Source organism: Equus caballus, chromosome 12, assembly GCF_041296265.1.
Source record: "Equus caballus isolate H_3958 breed thoroughbred chromosome 12, TB-T2T, whole genome shotgun sequence".
In the NCBI taxonomy this organism is placed as follows: domain Eukaryota; kingdom Metazoa; phylum Chordata; class Mammalia; order Perissodactyla; family Equidae; genus Equus; species Equus caballus.
This window is the reverse complement of record NC_091695.1, coordinates 2,076,438-2,092,037: the sequence shown is the minus strand read 5'-3', so window position 1 is coordinate 2,092,037 and position 15,600 is coordinate 2,076,438. Positions and strand designations below refer to the sequence as shown.

Here is a 15,600-nt window from a genome sequence, read left to right as displayed (position 1 = left end):
TGTTTCATATTATCCACATTTTGCAATTAATTCACATTTCCTTAAAATTTCACGGGCCCTCCATCGTTGGTTTGTTTTTCTCCACTGGGTGTCTCTGATCATTTTGGTCAAAGGAAGCAAGACAGCCAGTATCCCTGCCAAGAGAGATGATAAAGAATTTAAGAGGCAATGCACAAGAAGGACAGCAATGGTCACAGAAAGAAGTGAACTTATCTTTGAGTGGAGATGCGACAATCCAAAGAAAATGCTACCATAAAAAATGTGGGAATAAGTCTGGGCAGCTGCGAACCACGGTCAGACCCAGTTTGTAGACTTTAAACCAGAGAATTCCAGGTGGAAGAAGCAATAGCAGTGCCCGAAGGGAGGTGAAGTAAAAGGAAACAGGTGAAAGGCGGAACGTGTTCTTCTCCATTCTGTGTCAGGCAGGGCCAGCTTCTGCAGACCCAACTGAGTTTTTGTTTTTATCTCAGTCTTTACTTAAGTGGACAGTTGTGATCTGATAGCCAGCTTTGTTAGGAAGTGGGTGGAAGTCAGCATGAACCAAGCACAATTAGACAAACTTGTCTAGGGGTGAAATGGATGGATATCAGCTGACAACACTCATCTCAGACACTCTAAAGGGACTGATGGTCCCAGGGGATTGGTTCGGCTATTAATTTTTTTTTTTGAAGATTGGCATCTGAGCTAATAACCGTTGCCAATCTTTTTTTATTTTCCCTGCTTTTTCTCCCCAAATCCCCCAAGTACATAGTTGTATATTTTAGTTGTGGGTCCTTCTAGTTGTGGCATGTAGGATGCCACCTCAATGTGGCCTGATGAGCGGTGCCATGTCCGCGCCCAGGATCCGACCATTGAAACCCTGGGCTGCCAAAACGGAGCGCGAGAACTCAACCACTCAGCCACGGGGCCGGCCCCTAACTTTTGTATTTGGATAAAACGTATGGTCTAAAAAAAGTGTCAAAAATAAATATTGGACTAATTTTCTGAGAATAGAATAGAGAGTAATGGAATTATAGGCTGAGTCTATTCCCCTAGTGTTTTCCTGGGATTCAAAGTCATCGATGAGCAGATATTAGTAAAATCATCATAGGATAGAAGGTGTGAGGGATCATTGATTTTTCGATCATGATTAATTGCTAGCATTTCAAATGAAGCACTAATCATTTGTAGGAGTTTATTGATTAGTCTGAGAATATTCAAATTTGGATTCTTTTCAGGACATTGCTACACTGGGTTTGAGGCATTGTTGCTGGTTGGTCCTGGGAAACTCTCTGAGGTGGAGACTTGTGTGCATGATGTTTGTTGAGGGGGCTCTCAGCGTCAATCGCTGTGGACGAGAGAGGGAAGCAAGGGTGGCTGGAGGGAGAAGTGGAAACACTCACTGCCAAGGGCTCAGCACGTCCCACAGGAAGCTGTGGTGCAGGGCTGGCCCTTCCGAATGGAGGAAGGATGTCTGGCCTTTCCACCATTGCATCAACCAGCCACTGGACTGGCTGCGGTCGGGCAGCGGGCATGGCCCTGGGTGAGTCCAAGGCATGGCTTTAGAGGGGCACATGGTTGATGTGTTGTCACTTATCAACACTCCCAGCAGCTGGGAGAACAAATCTGTCGGTCCTGAAGGTGGGGTCTTGGGGGTCTGGGCAGCACATCAGAGCATCCATTATTGACTCCAATTCTCAAATGTTTGAGAGATCATAAAACAGTTACTTTCAATTTGAATATCCAGGCCTCCATAAAGCTATCACCTGTAATAAAATGCTATACCTTAAAAGGAGTGTGTGTTGGGGAAAAAGGGTGGGGGAAGGTAGATTCTGGTGAGCAAGGATGGAGAAAACGAGCAGGCATTACCTTCCTCAGTTTTAGCCGTGACCACACAGCCCAAAGGGCAGATGACAGAAGCCTTTCTCTTCACTCCAGACCTTCCAAGGGGATCTGGTCCAACAGGAGGATGGTTATCTGAAATTGCTGCCTAAGACAGGGAAACCAACTCTGGTTAATGGAAGGGACCAGAAAGCGCAATAAATAAATATATTGGGAAGCAGAGTATAGCTATTACTGATATTTCCAGTGCTGACAGCAGCTGTTTCTACGTTCCTACCGGTGTTAGTTCCTAGAGAGCCTTCGCCTTGAGAAACGGTGGCGGTGAGCCCCTCTCTGGAATGCCCACTGCATTGTCAGCCTCCCGCCAAAGGCGTGGGTGTGTTGACACCTCTCTGCTCTCTTCCCTTGGTAAACACTGAGATAAAGTTCAGAGATGAAAGAAGGCTTGTACACTATCCAAGGCCTGGTAGATTACGCTTCCGTGGATATTTCCCCTCATTTCCTCACAGCGGTTGACTGTTTGCTGAGACCAAGACATTGATTGGCAATATGTTTGTGTTTCTGTTGGTACAACAGCTTCATTCAAATGGCTCAGCTGTAGCCTAATAGAACGTAAAGCAAGCCAACATCGAAAACTGTCTTTCCTTCCTTTCACGCCCTGTTTTTAAGAGTTACACGTCTGTTATGTACTATGGCAGAGAGATACTGTGCACGTTTCCAGTATGTGGGTAAAGACAACACCGATTGTATTCAATCTACATTTAGAAAATGTAGATTTAGAAAATTTTGCACATAGACTATAACTATCAGCCAAATAAAAGGATACAAAGAATTCACTATCCACTGTCAAAAAAATAAACTTTTTAAGCTTTTTGTTCTCTGGATCAGTGGCTCTTTTCCCACAACAAAAAAAGTGACATTATAAACAAACAAACAAACAAAAAGCCAAACTTCAAATATTTCAGAATGGCATAAAGTAAAGAGGTAAAAGACTGCCTCTCACCCTAATTCTGCTCTCTGGAAATACTCAGTTTTTTAATCTATTCTTTGAGATGTTTTTCTATGCCTGTGTAAACATGCTATTCTTATGCATCATGTTGTGCGGACTGTTCTGCAACTTGCTTTCATTTAATCTCTCTGGGTACACACGCATGTGATATTATATGTCGTACGTGTATATATGTATATTTGATACTAGTCCACTGTCTGCTTGTATGATAATTGATTTAAACAGTCCCTGATTGATAGACATTTGGGTTCTCTCCAAGTCTTTGTTGTTATAATTATTATACCAATGTTGGGTAAAATAGGAATTGCGGAGGGGGATGAGACAGGGGCACTGAGACTAGTTAGAAGATGACAGCCATGATTCAGGGGGGAGATATGGCCCAAGTTAGGGCACAGGGAGGTATATGCATTACCAGACTCCGAGGATGTCTCGAAGGACTGAGTGACCAAATGCGCGGAGTGGCTGAGCCGGAGGGAGGCATGGAGCCACTCGGGATTCCTGGCTTGAGCAGCTAGAGGTGGGGGAGGGTTCAGAAAAGGAATTCCGGAGAGAGGTGGCACATTTGAAGAAGGGGATGAGTCTGGTTCAGCATCCCGGGTTAGACTTTTTTGTGGGACATCAGGTGGAGATGCTCACTGAGGAGCTGGATGTGTGAGAGGCTGGGCCTTTATGGGGTGATATTTATGATCATAGAGGTCAATGAGCTCACCCAGACAGATTGTGAAGCTAGAAAGAAAAGGGTCTGAAGGAAGAGTTGCGGGGAGCTCTTGTGACTGTAGATGGACAGAGGGAGGCGCTTCAGGGTGCACACGAGGCTGAGAAGTAAGGAGGGGAGTCAGGAGAGGGCAGGTGTCTAGGAGTGGGCAACAGTGCCACATGCTGTAGAGGTCAAACAACGTAAGTACTAAAAAGTGGTCACCAGATTAATCGATTTCAAGGCCATCACTGACCTGTGCCAGAGCAGGGTCAGCAAAGTGGTAGCTGCTGTCACCGTGTTGGTGTGGGTTGAGAATGGGTGGAGAGAGATGAATGTAATTATTTTTCCAAGGGGGCAGTCAAGAGAGGACGCTAATGGGAAGGTGGATGCGGGGGAGAGCAGGACTCCATTGTGGCCTGTTTGTTTTGCTTTTAGAGTGAGTGTGATGTAAGCATGTGCATATGCCAAGGGAAATGTTTGATTAGTGATGATGAGGTGTTGGGTACCCTTTGTGGAAGAAGCTCCTGAAGGAAAGGATTAGAAGCAGAGTGCAATTCACTGCTGGCTTTGAGGTTCCTGCAGGAGAGGGCGGGGTGGCTCTGTGAGTACTTGGTCAAAGCTCCCTGTGGCCTCCCTGTTTGACTGATCCCACAGCATAGGAAAGGACAACTCAGAACCGAGGGAAGGAAAAGGTCAAGGACCTAGACTGCCAGACCCTTGCAGTCCACTCTGGTGATCCGTCACGTGACAGACGGGACAGCTAGCTAGACCTGGACAGGTTTTAGTAGTGGTTGTTATTATTTTTTTAGATTCACCTTCCACAAACCTTTCTAAGTCTCCCTAGCTGGAGTTCTTCTCTTCCTCCCCCGACCCTTCTTTTGTGCTCTTACATAGCTTGTGAAACTTCCTCTGACTCTTTGATCCCTACTCTCTGCTCTGCATTCTCCTTGGATCACTTCTTGGGCATTTTCATCCACATCTATACTGATAACTCCAAAATGCATTTTTCCATCTCAGACCTTTCTTCTCCAAGCTCCAGATGCCTATATGCTGCCACCTAATTGACACCTCCCTCTGTGGAGTGCACAGACATCTCCAGATTACCATGGGTACAACGGGACTCTTGATATTTCTTTTTGCAGACTCATCCTTACTCCATCCCAAGTTTCTCTGTCTCAGTGAATGGCATTACCCCCCAGGTAGATATTCAAAGCCAGAAAGGTGTGTCTTATCCTTGGTTTTTTCTCTTCCGTCAGCCCCAGCCAACAAGCTTTCTCAGAAATATCACCAAAATGTACCTTAAGTCTGGCCTTTTCTCTCCATTGCCATGGTCATCACATCAGCCCAGACAACTGTCATCACTCTAGTGGAAGCTGCGTAGCCTCCTGACTTTCAGTTCCAAATACTCCACGGTCTCACGCACCTTAGGCCCATTCCCTTTGTCTGGACCAGTTCCTATATTCCGCCTACCACCATTCTTCAGTTGGCTGGTGCACTCTTATCCTGGAACATCCTTTAGTTCTTAGCTTAAATGACATTTACCAGAAGGCTTGCTCTCATCACTCCACTGAAAATAGGTCTCCCTTTCTTGGTCCTACTTCATTCCTTTTGTTTGCTTCCTTCACAGCATCAGTTGCAGTTTTTAAATATTTTTATTTATTTACCCTCTTGTTTGTCTCTACCTCCCTCACCGGAGTGTAAGCACTCTCCTGGGCTGGCTCATCGTGGCATCCCCTAGATCCTAACGCCGTGTACTCAGGAAGCATTTCTTCACTGCATACTCATCCGCCTCAACCTGGGGACAGACGGATGGCTTCTCAGAAGAGGTGACATCTGAGCTGAGTCTCTTCAAGGGAGTTTCTCCCGATCACACTTTGTTCAGACCTCTCCCAGGACTTCATTATCACAGAGTGTGCTGAGTGTTTTCTTGTCTGTCTGCTCACGATCCTGGCACCTCCCCGAGGATCAGGACTACACTCATTTCTTTGCACCCCGACTTATGATCATTATCACAATGCATCTTAGTGTAATTGAATTGTCTGCCTTGGGAAAGAGACGAGCAAGGGCATAGAGAGCGCAGAGAGGATGGTTTTAAGGGAAGCGGGGCCAAAGTTGAGAACACATGTCCTTTTGCTTGTTGGGACATGTCCTCTTTTTAAGGTTCTGGTGGTTAGTTGAATGTCCCTGCCCGCCAGTCAGTAACCTGCCTTTTGACTGCTAAGGGTTGACAGAGTTCCAGTAGGTGACAAGAATAATTGGTTGGACAGCAGTTCATTTTGTGAAGCCAAAAATGTGCTTGTCATAGTCAGTCGGGTTCCCATGCTGCTGTCTGGAAAGATGGCAATCTCCCATAGCTGCTCTTATTTGAAAATGCAGTGAAGTTTAATCAAATGAGATTTTTTGAGCCCCCCCTTGGCCAGATCTTTCCGAAGACCGGCTGCCTCCTTTCAGAACGATGTCTTTCTCTTTCTTTTCCTTGTTTCTTGTGACGGAAAACAAGGAGAAGCTGGCTTGCATTTGATATTCAGATATAACGAAGGATTTCTTAAGTCAAAGATGGTGTTTAAATTGCATCAGTGAATAAAATGCAAGGCCCAACAGTTCAACTACTTGAAAAACTGATTTAGAAAAAGAAAAGTTACCTGAAGCTGACAACATTGTTGTTAGATCGATGCTTTTAACTTTTAAAGAGATGTGGAAAGTATTTAATCATTCCCAATAGAGTTCTCTTCTCCAGCTTCCAAGTGTGGTCGGGGGAAAAAAGAGCCAGGTGTCTAGAAATAATGTCTTCTGGTTGGTATGTGTGTTTTCTGGTCACCTACATGACAATGTTTGGGATTTGTATATTTCCTGAAGTGGGTTCTTTTCTGGAGTTTTTGGTGGTGGTACGTGTTGAAGTTATTTGTCATGTCCTGGTGGGATAAGAGAGTAAAAACTGCCAAGTGCCTTCGTTCTTGACTCTCAGTGACGGACAAAGGGCGGGTGTAGGACCCTCTCCCCAGCCCTGTGGGAAAATCTGCCCCTGAATCGCCCCCATCATCCTTAGGCAAACGCCGGCTCCCTCCGAGATTCAGAGCCGAGTGCACCTGCCGCTGTGGAGGGGAGAGCAGAAGCCACGTGGGGACGCTGTGTTTTCTAGTTTCCTTTGATATTGAAGTCGTTGTTAGCTGGGAGGACCAAGCATACACGGATCGCCTTTTTCCTTATTTGCCTTTTCTCTCCCTCTGAAGACTCTCAGCGTGTGTCCAGGCAGGTCCACTGGGATCTGCATACGCGGCCCGGCCGGCCCAGGGGCGCTGTGGCTGCGGCGATGGTGGCGCTCCTGCAGCTCCCCCTTCCCGGGCAGCGGGCTGGTCCTTGGTTTTTAAGAAGGGAAGCCCCACGGCGTTGACTGTTTGCATTCCCAGTGACCTGGAGTTGCTCAGTCAGCCAGGGACCAGAGCTGCCTGGAGCCGTGGCTATGCTGGGACAGCCGGGCTGAGGTTGAGAGCAAGCTGACAGCAGTCGCCGTTTCCCACCTGGTCCTGGTCCTGGTCCTGGTCCTGGTCCTGGTCCTCCTGGCTTCTCCTTAAGAGTCATCAGCGGGGTTCAGCAAGACTTCCGGTGCCACTGCTCGGGTATGTCCAGCCTGGCTCTGTCTGGGCTATTGACAGACTTTATAGGGTGAAGGGGCAACATGGGGAAGAAGGGAGGCCTTTAAAGAAGGAGAAAAAGATATCTGAGGGATTGAAAAGCACATTTTGAAAGGGCTAGAAAGGCCTCAGCATAAACACGGCAAGCATGGAAGCCTGAAATCAGATATTCCTCTTTTCAAAGTGACTGACCAGCTGCCCTAGAAGTCAGCCTGCATCCCAACCCAGCCAGAAGCGGGCGGCACAGGTGAAACAGGCTTGAGGATGCTGTTTGTGTTACAGGACACCCTCCCTGGGGACGTGGCCGCAGGGGAGCCGGCTCGTCCAGTCCATGTGTCCATACGTTTGTCCACCAAGGGCTTTCCTTCTCCCCTGTGAGCTAAGCTGCTGAGGCTGGTCAGCGAGATGAAGATGTCCCCGTGTTTTCAGGGGGCAGGAAAGTCACAATTCCAGCCAGCTGTGACTTTAGTGTCTAGCCAGGGGGCATTTTAAATCAATTGTTGAGTTTCTCATGTCATGGAATCACAGGGTGTACAATGAAGGCAGTCGAAAAGCTCACTGGATGAATTCTTTACCACAAGAATTTCTGATTCAAGAGAATCTTATTTTATTTGAGTACCAGCAGAGGAACACAGGGAAGCAGGGCCGGCTTCATGGGCACACGATGGGCAGCGGCACAGGGCCCCGGGCCCGGAAGGGCCTTGTCCTTGGTTTAACGCTCTGCAGCCACTGTCTTGAAATTCCTAGTAATGAGGTCCTTGTGTTTCATCTTCCACTGGGCCGCATAAATCATACGGCCAGTCCTGCAGGGAAGCCACACATGTGGCCTGTAGGAAATACTATTATTGGTGACAGTGAGCATGATGAAGATGATGACCTTGAGAATATCTGATCTCTTGCAGTGCGCTAGAGTATTCCAATAATGAGACACTTTGCCTAAAACAGCTTCTGGGAGCCACTGTTGCACAGCGGTTAAGAGGATGTGTTTCATACTCAGAAAGACCCAAGCAAACTTTCCTGCTCCACCGTTTACCTGCAGTGTGACTTCAGGGAAGTTAGTTAGCCTCTCTGAGACTCAGTTTATTTATCTGTTAAATGGGGACAATATCACCCACCTGGTAGGGTTCTGGAAAAGATTAAGGCAGGCCGTGTGTGAAGTGCTCAGCACAGTGCCTGGGACGCAGAGGACCGTGTAGCGGTGCCCGTCCCGCTGCCCCTCGGAAAGCGCAGCTGTGTTAGTCTCAGCCTGCTGAACTCAGGCGGTCGCCCGTCTGTCTCCTGACTTCGCACATTAGGTCGCTGACGCTCGGTGTGTGCCCACAGGTCTGTTTGCTGACTCCTTCTCATAGAGCCACAGATGATAAGATTAGCAGGTCGGTCCTGGGCTGCTTTGATCGGGTAAGTGTGTTTGCACTAGCGAAGTTGGTTTGAAGATTTTCTCTTATGTGCTTTTAACTCTTGAACTATTTTTACCACAACACTTCTGACTCGAAATGCATGGTGTCTTTTCCACCACGTCTCCAACTCTGACGCCGGCTGGGTGTCCTACAAGTCAGTTGGTTTCTGACACTGTCTACCTGGAGTGAGCGTCAGATCCCATAAGTTAAGGGCTCAGCCCCATGAGACTGGGCACCCAGGTTCACCACCTTGCCAGCACCTTGATGTGTTCACCAACCCAGAAGCTCCCGAATCCCATCATTTAGGGGTTTCTATGGAGGTGCCACAATGCTGGCATGACTGATTAAATCACTGGCCAGTGGTTACTAACTGCATCTCCAGCTCCTTCCCCTCCCCAAAGGTTGAGAGGGGGCACTGAGAGGTCCCCTCTAATCCTGCCTTGGTCTCTCTGGTGACAGCCTCCAGCCTGAAGCTATGAGGGGCCCCCGGCCACCAGTCATCTCGTTAACCTACAAAAGACCCTCATTGCTCCAGAAAGGCTGCGGGTTGGGGAGCCGTGTGCCTGCCAGGAACCAGAGACAAAGACCAAATATTTACTTTTCATTATATCCTGACCTTATAATACCAGAGTCTCCCCGAGCTGCTCCCAGCCCCTTCATCTGTTCTGAGACTGTCTGAAGATAAGACGGATTGTTTGGGGAGGTTTTGGGCAGAGGGACAGGGGGGTGGAAGGGGTCTTCAGACCTAGGTCAGACGGCCACTAGGCAGGGGCACGGTGGAGGGCAGCCCAGCCTTGGAAGGAGGGGATGGGCCAGATGGCTGTTGTTTCCTCTAACACGGAGGGTCTGTGATCTCCTCTCTGTGAAGCAACCCCCATCAACTCCAACAACCGGTGGTTCAAGATTTCCAACACCTTACGCCACTCAAAGCATCTCACCGCTTAAATGCAATCCCATTGTCAATGGGATGTGTGACCAAAGGTTACAGTTTCATCAGGTGAGCTGGTATACAGGGTAAACCTGCATGTGCTGGGGAACAGAATACTTGTATCTTCCAAATGAAACAGCAGCTGGGCACTAAAAGATTTCCATATGGTTATTTTTAAGGGAAATCAGGTAGTTAGGGAGACTTCCGTATTTTTTTCCTTTTCTTTTTAGTGTTATCTCTGTTAAATTTTCACGGGACTCTGATTTTTGAGGGACGCACCTGTATGATGTGTGGCAGGAATAAGCCGTATGAAGGCACCATTCTGCAGGGGTGGAGAGCTTATCCATCACACATTTATTCATTATACGTGAATCCATACTGATTAGATACAAGCAAGATTAAAAAAAAACCATCACACCTATTATCTGACGAACCAGCTGTAAGTATTTTTAACATTGGTATATTTCATTTCAGTCTTATATTTACACGTCAATGCACTTTTAATAAAAGTGGAAGTATAACCTAGAGATTGTCCTATAAACTAATTTTTTCACTTGGCAATCTGTTATGAACATCTGCTAATGACTAAATTTTTAAGGTTGTTTAATGGCTATATATAGTTTCCATTTTGTAGATAAATCATAACTTTTAAAGCCAAACTCCTACTGTTAGATACTAGCTTGTTTGCAATTTTTCACTATTGTAAACACCTGTGCAGACCTAGCTTGTTGTTTTCTTTGGGTAGATTGCTAGAAGTGAAGTCACCGGGTCAGAGGTGCCCTGGTTTATCATTCTGATGCATATTTCCCAGCTGTGCGGCGTCGGGGGCGGGAGACTTGAGTGAGTGTGGCAGGCGTCTGGCGCCCACTTCACTGTGGTGTCCGTTCATCGCTGTTGTAACGGAGCGTGGCTCTGTGGTTCAGTTTCATCCTGGCAAAAGCCCGAGCCAGGTTTAGCCTAGAAGTATCTTTCTCCTGCACTGGGTTAATAAATTCTTTTTCCTGTGGTCGCTCTTCATATTTTCCATATCCTCTTTTCCATCCCGCATCAGTCTATATTGAAATGGTCACATCCTCTTGTTTCAAGGCTTTTACAGAAATTTAGAAAGTCTCCTGATTTCTCTGTCTGTAATTGTGCAGACCCATACTGCATTTCTAGGGGGTTCGCTCTCCTCCACTGGGGCTTTCTGTGAAAAGGCGGCTCCCGACTTCATGGGGCTGTCATCTTCCTCTTGCCCTGTGTTTTGCTGCAGACGACAGAGCTGCCTGTGCCCTCTGTTGGGGTAGAAACAGGCTCTCTGATGAGCTGCGACAACTGGAAGAGGCGTCCTCTACGGGGCAGGTGTCCTCACGCCAGGTTTGCTTCTCACATCCTTAACTTTCTTGTGTCAAGACCCAGCCCTGCCCCCCACCCCAGCCTCCTCCCTGCCTCCAGTGGTGGTGGTCTGGATTTTGTACCCAAGTTCTATGCAGGTGACTTCCACGTCACAATCAAACAGGGAGAAGCATCCAGTTTGGCTTCATTATCCGGGTAGGTCAAGCTCATGGTGTTGGGACCAAGTAATTCAGAGTGCTTGCTTTCCCACACGCCTTAGGAGACGTCTTTGGGGGCTGAGTGTCTGCTAGAGCCAGCTCTTGACTTCCTTAAGGAGACCACGTGGGGAGGATGGCGGCCTGGGGAGCAGGGGAAGAGGAATGGGGAGTCGTAGGACACACTAGTGGTCAGCGTGGATGGGAGTGCTCTTTCCAGGCTGGTAAGAACAGATTGCAGCCGAAAATTCTTATTTTGTGAGTAACGTGCAGGCTGATGCCAATCGCTTCTCACAAACGGTCTCTCCCTGGAGCTGTGCGGTGACCCTGCCGTGGGCAGGTCGTGCAGGGCTCATGTGGCGGCCGTCCTCCTCACTCGGGAGCCGCTGAACTGAACAGGCTCGCTCTACGATGTGAGACACTCTCCTCTCAGCTCCCCTGTTTCCAGCCCCATGGAGCTGAGTAGGAGGCTAAGCTGCTGCTGCTTAGGGTAAGACTTCGCCTTTATTTAGCTCTCCTAAGATTAGGTAACTCACATCACTTCTCTGAGACAGATAGGCACTGGCATTGCTTTTTCTTACCTCGCAAACTGTGGACCTCAAATATCTATTTGAGCAGTCTTCACGTCACGCAACGTGGAGTTGCTGTTGGCTTAATATCCTTTGGACTGCTCACCATGGGTAGCACTTCTAGTTTTGGCTGTGTTTCCTCGCCCAAAGTCAGACCATGTTTCTGTTCCATCCTCATCAGAAGTGAGGGTGGGCAGTGCATGTGAGAGTGCCCTGGAAATGAATGCTGGGCAGGCTTCTGTGTCATTTAAGATAAGAAGGTGTTTCTATTTGCTGTCGCCATGGGTTCAGAATGTTCCAGAACATTTGGCCTGGCCCCCTCATTACTCCTGATGCCCACAGTTGAAGCAAGGTGAGAGACCTAGGTTTTAGTTCTTGCTCTGCCACTGGCTTCTGGACCAGAAACCCATCCATTATATCTCATAATATGCCCTGTGAGTTTTAAAGATTGGGAGTAAGAAGAAAATGAGGTGACCCCACCTAAATCCAGAGACTGTGTCTCTCGTGTCCTGAGCTTTTCCTCTCCCGCCCGGGATGTGAGCTTTAGAAGACAAGTCACCTGCTTTCCCTGTGCCCCTCCCTCCACCATGTGCCTCTTCTTCCAGGATGCTGGCTCTCCTAGGGTCCCTGGGACTGTCACTGCCCCTTGGGGTGATGCTTGGTGGAGGGGAAGGGTGGGGAAAGCCCAGCTTCCCTGAGCTTCCTGTTCCTTCATCCCCCAGAGCCTCTCACACACAAGGGGTTTGTGAATCGAAGGTATGGGAATATCTAGGGAGACTCATGATTAAAAAAAAGATAGCAATAAAAATTACTGTTCTCAGTGCTTAAGGGAAGAAAATCCTCAACTTCTCACAGGAGGTCCCCTGAGACATTAACTCATTCCTGGTGTTGACTTGAGGACTGAGCTCAGAGACAGAGCTCCCCTTTCAGTCCTGTAGCTGGCAAGCTGCCACGCCCTTCTGGAAGCCCCCACTCCTGCCCCCGGGGAGCTGGGTGTTGTCCCTGGGTTCTCTCGCCCTCCATCCTGCAGGACAGCTCACAGTTGCTCACCGCGGGGTGTTCCTACAGTCGGAGTTGATCACTGTGGAGGGCACAGCCGCAGCATCAGTGGGGAGGGCGCTCTTTCTGGCCCCTGGGAGAGCTCGCCTTCTCTTGGGTCTCTGGGATCTTTTGAGTAACTATAGTCCATGGCCCATGCTTATGACACGGGACACACCAGCTCCCAAGGACAGTGGTGGTCCTGGGGGCGCCAGTGCACCCTCCATACCCACCAAGGAGAGAGATGTTTTTCTCCAAGGCAACATTCCGGACAGCTATATCCTCTATCCACCACAGAGAGCACATTTCCATCTTTCATATCATGCCCAGCAGCTTAACTGTGCAACAGAAATGGGACCCAGCACTGTGCCTCTCCAAGCCCCGGGGCCGCTTGGCCCTGATGGCCCCCACTAACTGGATCAGAGTCTACAGGTTTGAATTTTCCTGGAGTTTCAGCCCATTCTTGGCTGGTGGGACAGCGGCCTTCCAGTGGATAAAGAGGAACTGACGGTGAAGCAGTGGTCTGAACTCTCCAGGGAAAGGAAGACCGATGGGTCGGCCAGCATGGCCTGTTCTGGCACTTTCCACTGAGTCACTCAGTCATTTTCTATAGGCTAAAAATTTCATGCTCCTTTGACTGAAGTGAGGAAATTTTTATTTTTAACCAGGAGAGTTAAATTAGCTATTTGCACTTTCATACATTTGAAAAGTGGCCTTAGGCTCCAGCAGGCGCAGGCCGCCAGACCTGTGCGTCCACCGTCCCAGGGCACGGCGTCCGGAGGTCCCAGGCAGCGCCACCGGTCGGTCGCTTGAGGCTCTCCAGCCCCCGCTGCTGCCTCTGAGCCCTCCACATGGGCGGGGGTGTCCAGGCAGAGCGGCCGGCCCAGGCCTTCACTGCAACAGCGCAAGCACCTGGGCACCTGGCTGCTTGCGGCTGGTGAGGGACCCGTCCTGGGGCCTGAGACAAGGCAGGGGGCTTTACCTTTCGTATCAAGTTGGGCCCTGGGGTTAAGGATAGGATTTGTTCTGGGGCTGGGGCAGGAGTTGGTGACAGAGCAGGAGAAGGCTTGCAAATTGCTGAGGGCCGAAGGGCTCCGCTCAACTGAAAGAAGCAGCTGTCCTCCTTTGCAAGTGGCCTGGAGAATGGGGTTGTTTATTTAGTTTTTTGTAGGGTGAGGCAAATCACCAAAGGGAATATTCGAAGCTCAGAGAAAAGCGGTTGGTGACTTTTTCCAAATTTGTGAGACGTCCTTCACGTTTTGTCTGAATGCCGCTTTCTGGTCACCAGATCCTAACTTGATGAAAGGCTTAGCAGCGAGCACCGGTTTGGGAGTTATTTTTGCCCCCTCTGCTCGGGACAATCAGGCAGGAGAGAGAACAGACCCGTGGGCTGTGGCTGCTGTGGTCACCTGGCAGCACCCGGCTCTGACGCGGCCAGGGAAGGGCTCCTGGATTACTGTGGGCAGGGCGGAGATGAGGGGCCCCCTGGCCCCTGTCGTCAGCGTGGCAGCTTTAGAAATCAGAGTAGTCTCCTGGAAGATCACATGGCCCGCCAAGCCCAGTTGCAGTAAAACGTGGTGCCATTCACTGAGTTCACAGATGCTTATGGAGTGGCCGGCCCTCTGCTTGGGTTAAGGACTGCCCTCTGCCAGTCCAGTCAGACGCAGCCACTGCCTGGCAGCCACGTGGAGCCCAGCAGCCCAGAGCCCTGATAGCTCACCTCGGTCCTCTGCCACCTGCTATCCTCATGCCCCGACCAAAACCTTAGTACAGGACAGCTGGCACCGGGAAGGAGCGAGACAGGCTCGAGTCTGGACCAGCTACTCGCTGGATGCGTGGCAGCCTCAGAGCTCAGGTTCCTGCCCCACCCCTACTGTAAAGGGGAGACAGTGTCTCCCTTGCACCGCTGGAATGAGGGTCATCTGCCGTTTGGCCAGTGCTGGAACAAACTGGGGCTCAGAAACGGTGGTTTTTAAACATATTATCATTCAAGCACAGTTGTGCTGACATCCCTCTGGAACACCTGAAATGGAGCCTTCAAGGTGTGTGAACCCTTCAAAATGTTAACGCCACGTTTATGCCCTTCCTCCTCCAAGTGCACGTGCACCCCTTGCTGCCAAATCTTCCGGACAGGCAGATCCTGAGGCCAAGACTGGGTGGACACCGTGAGGGCTCAGGGCACCCCCTCCAGGTGGCTTTCCCCAACCCTCTGCCGCCGCTGGAAGAGTCTGGGGTCCTGGGAGCCTTTCTTCAGGCTGCCGAAAGCGGTTGTGGGGAGCCGGGGCGCTCACCCGTGCAGCCCAGCAGGCGGAGAAGCAGGAAGCCGACCTGATAAGCAGGAATGCCGTTTGGCCCGAGACTTCCCGACAGTGTCGGGGCCGCCCTGGGGCTTCCACAGCCACTTCTACTCGGCCCTCGAGGGACGTGGGCGACGGTGGCGGTGGAGAGGGAGCCGTGGCTTCTGCAGCTGGGGAGCCAAAGACGTTTGCAAGCAATACATTTTCATTGCAGTGAAAATGTAAAAGTACGGATCAGCGGGCCGCCCGGCCTAGTGGTTAGGTTCAGGGGCTCCTCTTCCGTGGCCCAGGGGTTTCACTGGTTCAGATCCTGGGCGGGGACATGTCACCGCTCACAGGTCATGCTGAGATGGCGTCCCACATAGCGCAACCAGAGGCACTCAAACTAGAATGCACAACTATGTACTGGGGGGATTTGGGGAGAAAAAGAAGAGATAAAAGAAAAAGATGATTGGCCACAGCTGTTAGCTCAGGGCCAATTTTACAGGAAAAAAAGTACTTATCTGCAAAAAGAATTCCACGCTCTCCTTAAGAATAATCTTCAGGGGCTGGGTTGGCAAGTTCAGATCCCAGTGTGACCTACACACCGCTGAACGAAGCCACGCTCTGACAGCGTCCCACATACAAAAAAAAAAAAAAAGAATAGTCTTCAACTTGCGTGTCCCGGAGTAGGACAGTTATGA

General features: G+C 49.6%; 1 protein-coding gene across 10 annotated transcripts in view; it reads left to right on the top strand.

The window, feature by feature from the left end:
- Positions 1-15,600, top strand: part of SLC1A2 (solute carrier family 1 member 2) — a 138,046-nt gene that overhangs the window by 8,121 nt on the left and 114,325 nt on the right. Inside the window, exons 1-2 of one of the 10 annotated variants that reach the window (XM_070229282.1) lie at positions 6,583-7,144; positions 8,483-8,557. The exons of 8 other annotated variants lie outside the window; for them this stretch is intronic. In XM_070229282.1, the coding sequence (XP_070085383.1) occupies positions 8,517-8,557 (41 nt within the window). In that variant the 5' untranslated portion in view covers positions 6,583-7,144; positions 8,483-8,516. Of the gene's footprint in view, positions 1-6,582; positions 7,145-8,482; positions 8,558-15,600 lie in introns of those variants that run through there. One more of the 10 variants, XM_070229270.1, reaches the window with a different exon arrangement.